This window comes from Eutrema salsugineum, unplaced genomic scaffold, assembly GCF_000478725.1.
Source record: "Eutrema salsugineum unplaced genomic scaffold, Eutsalg1_0 scaffold_8, whole genome shotgun sequence".
Lineage (NCBI taxonomy): Eukaryota > Viridiplantae > Streptophyta > Magnoliopsida > Brassicales > Brassicaceae > Eutrema > Eutrema salsugineum.
In genome coordinates, this window is record NW_006256414.1 from 7,750,551 (window position 1) to 7,756,221 (window position 5,671).

The following is a 5,671-nucleotide window of genomic DNA, read 5'->3' on the forward strand; positions in this document are numbered from 1 at the left end:
CTACTAGGCCTTAATAATAATTCTAGTTAATTATTGTATGAGAGTTCACAAAATATATTTATATTAATAAAAAAACAAAACGGATTTTATATAAATTTTAAAAATAAATTAAAATTTATACCAAAATAGCATTTTTAACATCAATTATTTATAATTGATACAAATATTAATATCATTTATAATAACTGATATAAAATTTAATATCACTTAAAATAATTGACATATATTAATATCAATTATTCTAATTGATGCAAATATTTAAAATATTTACATCAGTTATTAATGAACTGATATAAAGTATTTGCATCACCACTTTCAGAATCATTTTTTAAAATGATGTAAAATTCTTTTGCATCAGTTATAAATAATACAAATAAATAAAATAAATGATGTATTATGATGTTATTTTTGTAGTGATAGACCAAAGAGAATAGAAAAATAAATTAAATTAAAAATTAAAAATAAATAAAAAAAACCAAAAACATTTGGGATACAAGCAAGATATAGAGGTATAAAGATAGGTCTTTAGGGGCATATTGATGTATGATACAAAGTAAAAAAAAGAGTTAGGAAATGATGGAAGGAAGATGTAATCTGGTTCTTAAAAGTATATTCCGTTTAGATGATAATAGAAAAAAGTAACGTGAAAGTAAGATATAACCAGATTCTTAACGTTGATAATGATCTGTCCAAGGATAAAAAATATAAGACGTAAGGGTATATAAACTCTCATAACCATCTAATGGTGAAAGGTAGCAACCGAAAAAAGAGAAAAAGTTTTCATAGAGTTAATATCTATTTCACTAAGTTTGTGTACACAAATTAGGTTCAAATTTCTAATTACGACATCAATGAAAACAAAATGTCAAAAAGTAAACAAAAAAATATTTCATTATACTTTCAAATTTTTATTATAACATAATAAAAACCGTAACTAACAAATATTATAGAAAAACATCTAATTAAATAAAAAACAACTAATAGAAAGGATATAAAAAAGATAATTTTACATACAGTCAAATTTTTATAAAATAACCCACGTGTAGCATGAATCAAATTCTAGTATATATATATAAAAAGAGAGCTTTTCTCTCTTATGGCGCTGCGACGTTTACCGCCACATGGCAGATTTTGATTGGCGGTACAAGAAGAGAGAATAGCTCTCTTTTTATATATATCTCTAATATATTAAAGTGGAGGCACTATTGGACACTTGGCAGCTCTAGAATTAAAGTTGATATTTAGCTACATTATTAATTCGTTTAATTTTAATTCTCCTACTATCTCTATAGCCAAACAGACCGTTATTTCCTAAAACACATTTAACTGCAATAAATTTTTCAAATATGTCTTCTTCATATATTTTTTATTAACTGCATATTTCCATTTATAATTTTATCAACCATTACCTCTTTATTGAGTTGTTTGAAAATTTTTTTTTTGGTATTATTTATATATTATCTTATTAACTATTATTTATACATGTTGAATGAATAAAATTTACAATAACCATTTACAGAAAAGTATAATCACTATAATTTCGTTATTCATTATTCAAAAGCGTATAAGCATTCATACATTAGTTAATCATTTATCTAATTCGTATATAAGCATCAACAATTTTATTTTTAAAAAATTTAATCAGTAGTGATTGCTCATGTTTTACAAATCTTAGTCAAATATATTCTCATTAATAATTTATAACAATAATTTAAACTTTAAACGGATAAAGTAAGTACCTATATTTTCGCATATTCGACATTTAATTCTTTCGTTCCTATAAATTCGAAAGGTGAATATTTTCTTAGAGAAATTTTCTAAACAACTAATAACAATATTTTAAACTTCAAACGGATTAAGTAAGTATCTATATTTTCGCATATTCTAAATTGAATTCTTTGGTTCCTATATTTTCGAAACATAGATATCTTCCTAGATAAATTTTCTAAACTACTAATAACAATAATTTAAATTTCAAACGGTTTAAGTAACTATCTATATTTTCGCATATTCTATATTTCTAAACTAAATAAACATCCATATTAGTAACTCAAATTGCGGAAGATATATATTTATTCATAAACGAAGAATAACCGAGATCCTTGGATTATATTAACAAGAAGAAAATTCTAAATTTGAAATATTTAACCTAGCGATACCATGTTCTCTCAATACCGTATATATATAGATGTACATTTCTCCAATACTTCATCATCCCTCACCTTTCAATACATTTCTGAATCTCAAATTTCATCTTGCTATTATGTCTTCTTTCACCGATCTCTACTCCGTGAAGCCCTTCAAAACTCAATGGAGAGTTTACGTGAAGATATTGAAGGTGTGGAAACAATACTTGAATGGTGTAGAGACTTTGGAAATGGTTGTTGTTGATGAGAAGGTATACTATCTATGTTACTTTTAAGAATTTGTACTAATCTATATATTTCACGACTGTTTTCATTTATTTTCAGTTTCATACAAACCTATGTATCTTTAAAGCATTCATAGTCTTTTATATATACACAGAATCAAACCATGCATGTAACTTTGAAGAAGGAGTTCATCAAGAAAAATGAAAATCTGTTAGAGGAAAGTGCCTCTAGAATTATCACAAATTTTCAAGTGGCTCATAACGGTGGTAAGTTCAGGACCAGCCCTCACGTTTACAAAATCCTTTTTGCATCAACAACATCTGTCAAACCGGCAGAAGAAATGGATCCAAGAATCTTAGGTTTCAAGTTCGTCAAGTTTAGTGATATTCACGAAGGCAAAATGAATCCAGATTTCTTGATAGGCAAGTTTTTTTAATTACTAAATTATATAGTTTGTTTGCGCAATTATAAAGTACTAACATGATTTTTTTTTTTTACCTCAGATGCTATTGGACAAATTGTGAGCATTGGGGATGTGGAGATCTTGAATGTTGGAAAGAGACAGACAAAGATGCTTACTATGGAGATCCGTGATACATAGTTAGTATTTACATTACTAATCTATCACTAATGTTCTATATCTTTACTATTTGTGTTCAGTATCCTTTTTCCTCAATTTATTTATCATTTTTAATGTAGAAATGTTCGACTTAATTGTGTTCTTTGGGGTCAATTCGCTGAAAATCTTGAAAGTGTGGCTCAACATGCAAATGATGCTGTGATCATTGCTGTTTTGCGGTTTGGAAAGTTAAAACTTTATCAAGGTGTTTGGAGTGTTGGCAATTGCTACAACTGTTCAATGGTCATTACTGATCCAGTCTTCCTAGAAAGTTTGGCTTTTAAAGAGAGGTAAAACTAATTATCTCCATGATTTTATTTACTTTTCAAGTTTTATATTCTAATAATTATGTAATCTGATCTATACAGATTGCCAAAAGATGGTTTAACCCTGACCTATACCCATCCAAATCAGTTGACTATTGTCAATTCTGTATCAGTAAGGGACGATTTCTTCTTGCATAGTCCTCGAAGGACTATTAGCGAGATTATTGCTGCTTCTGAGGTAATTATATATTATGTCAGTTCTTGCTTTTATAACATATATTTGATTCTAATATCATTATTCACTTTCAAAGGTTGTCAAATGTGTTACCATGGCTATAATTAATATGTTATAGGTTCCTCTAATGATTATGGATGATGATGATGCTGAAATTACACCTACTTCTAAACGCAAAAGCAATGAAAAGTTGGAAGTGATTAAGGATACTAATGAGTATTCAGCTGCAAAGAAGAAGTGTAAGGATGAGAAAACTGTTCAGACTAATCCAAGTACTCTACCCCTTAAGACGGTGAAAACAGAGAAGCCATGATTTCAAAACCGAAATCAGTTATTGGAACTACTTTGTTATGCGTTTATCCGTCTGAATGATTGTTTCTTTTATCATGATTTTTTATTCAACTTTGCTTCTTGATTAAAATTTTGTAATCGGATGGTTATTATTTATTAATATTTTGATTTCGTTCATTACTGATAGTTATTTTGTTTATCTATGAAATTGTTTTAGTAATTTCATAATTTGTCTTTAAACATCGTATGATCATCATTCAAATGATATCACTGATATATTAAATAGTATTCAAACATAATTAGCTTATAATCAATTTTTTTATGTATTCTATATTATTTATTTCTAAATGGAAATTTTCTAAATTTGTAACAAATTAAATATACTTATACGAATCTATACATCCAATGATACGTATAACTACTAACCGAAAACAAAGTCATCAATAATCACGTATATGGATAATGTACATTACTTAACTATATTTATCCTTTTAAGTTTGGCAATTTGTAACTAAATTGATTCTTTCTCTATATTTATTATCTATATTTGTGGATTTAGATATATGAATTTAAATGTAGAATATTTGTTCTCCTATTCATAAGGGATCACATTTAGTTTGAATGTTATAACAAACAACTATTAATTTATATAAATTGATTCTTTCTCTATATTTATTATCTATATTTGTGGATTTAGATATATGAATTTAAATGTAGAATATTTTTTTTCCTATTCATATGGGATCACATTTAGTTTGAATTATATAACAAACAACTCTTAATTCATATAAATAAATTTTTCCGCTTCATAACGTTCTTTGTCTTCACGGTTACCTCTATTTGCATGTATGTTCACTTTCTTATGCAATGCATAGTTCAAAGAAAAATCGGCATGGATACGAAAATGATGAGAACCAAACTAAAAAAAAAAACAGAAGACCGCATCTACCAGCCAAACACAATCAACAAAGCCTATTTCTGGTGCATTTGATATGATTTTTAGAGATTTAAGCAATTCAAATGATTTTGTGAGGAGTTCAACTCGGATTACATCAGACATATCTATTTCAAGTGAGTTTTTATTTATTATTTGTTTTAATCAATATTTTTATACTTCACATTATTTTAAAATTGTGTTGTTTTATTTGTTTATTTACATAGATGAAATTCTTAGAGATGTCAGCAACCCTGGTTGTTTATCTATACGGTCAAACACACCTAAAAATCAACAGTGTATGTGAACTATGTTTTATTTTACAAATCGTTTTATGAATTATCTTATATGTTTTATGTGTGTTCTTCATTTTTTCCTTCATGTAGCATTACCAAGTTTAGAAAAATAAAACATGCCACCTATAAAGAGACCTTTGCAATGCTCACCATCTTCTGAAGAAACGGGGTTACCTATATCTCAACTACCATTTTTTATTTCTTGCTTTTACATATATTAAGCAAATATGTTTACACATTCAATGTTAACATATATATTTGTTTTTCAGGCCTTAGGTTTGGTAGAATTTTATCTGAAACTCAATTTTCACCGCCTACAATTGCAAAACGTAATACAACGATTCCTGATCTAAACCTAGCAAGCAACAATATTCATGGTACTGGTATCCAATCATCAAGTGATACTAATAGACAAGAAACCACTACCTCTAATATTACGTATGCGACACCCCCATCTGTTGTTAGCAAAGCTCGAAGAATTCCTAATTCACGGAGGCTAGATTCTGGTATTCCTAAATCTGTACCTTTACAGCCAAGTAAGAATAATTTCATTTATTAATAGTATAATGAATTTGTAACATTTAATCTATTAAAATTATTAACTCATTGTTTGTTTTTGAATTGTATTATCAGATGGGATCCTTACATCAAATGATAG

General features: G+C 27.3%; 1 protein-coding gene across 1 annotated transcript; it reads left to right on the forward strand.

Annotated features, from left to right (window-relative positions):
* The first annotated feature begins 2,263 nt into the window (after positions 1-2,263).
* Positions 2,264-3,805, forward strand: LOC112088433. Its single transcript, XM_024158715.1, has 6 exons — positions 2,264-2,398; positions 2,527-2,794; positions 2,876-2,972; positions 3,126-3,281; positions 3,360-3,495; positions 3,611-3,805. The coding sequence occupies exons 1-6, from the start codon at positions 2,264-2,266 to the stop codon at positions 3,803-3,805; spliced, it is 987 nt and encodes a 328-aa protein (XP_024014483.1).
* The last annotated feature ends 1,866 nt before the right edge of the window (positions 3,806-5,671 follow it).

Excerpts from the sequence above, each read along its gene's own strand:
- LOC112088433 (XM_024158715.1), top strand. The coding sequence starts at position 2,264 with ATGTCTTCTTTCACCGATCTCTACTCCGTGAAGCCCTTCAAAACTCAA. Across the intron at positions 2,399-2,526 it reads TGGTTGTTGTTGATGAGAAG|AATCAAACCATGCATGTAAC; the intron begins GTATACTATCTA and ends ATATATACACAG. Across the intron at positions 2,973-3,125 it reads ATGGAGATCCGTGATACATA|TGTGGCTCAACATGCAAATG; the intron begins GTTAGTATTTAC and ends AAATCTTGAAAG.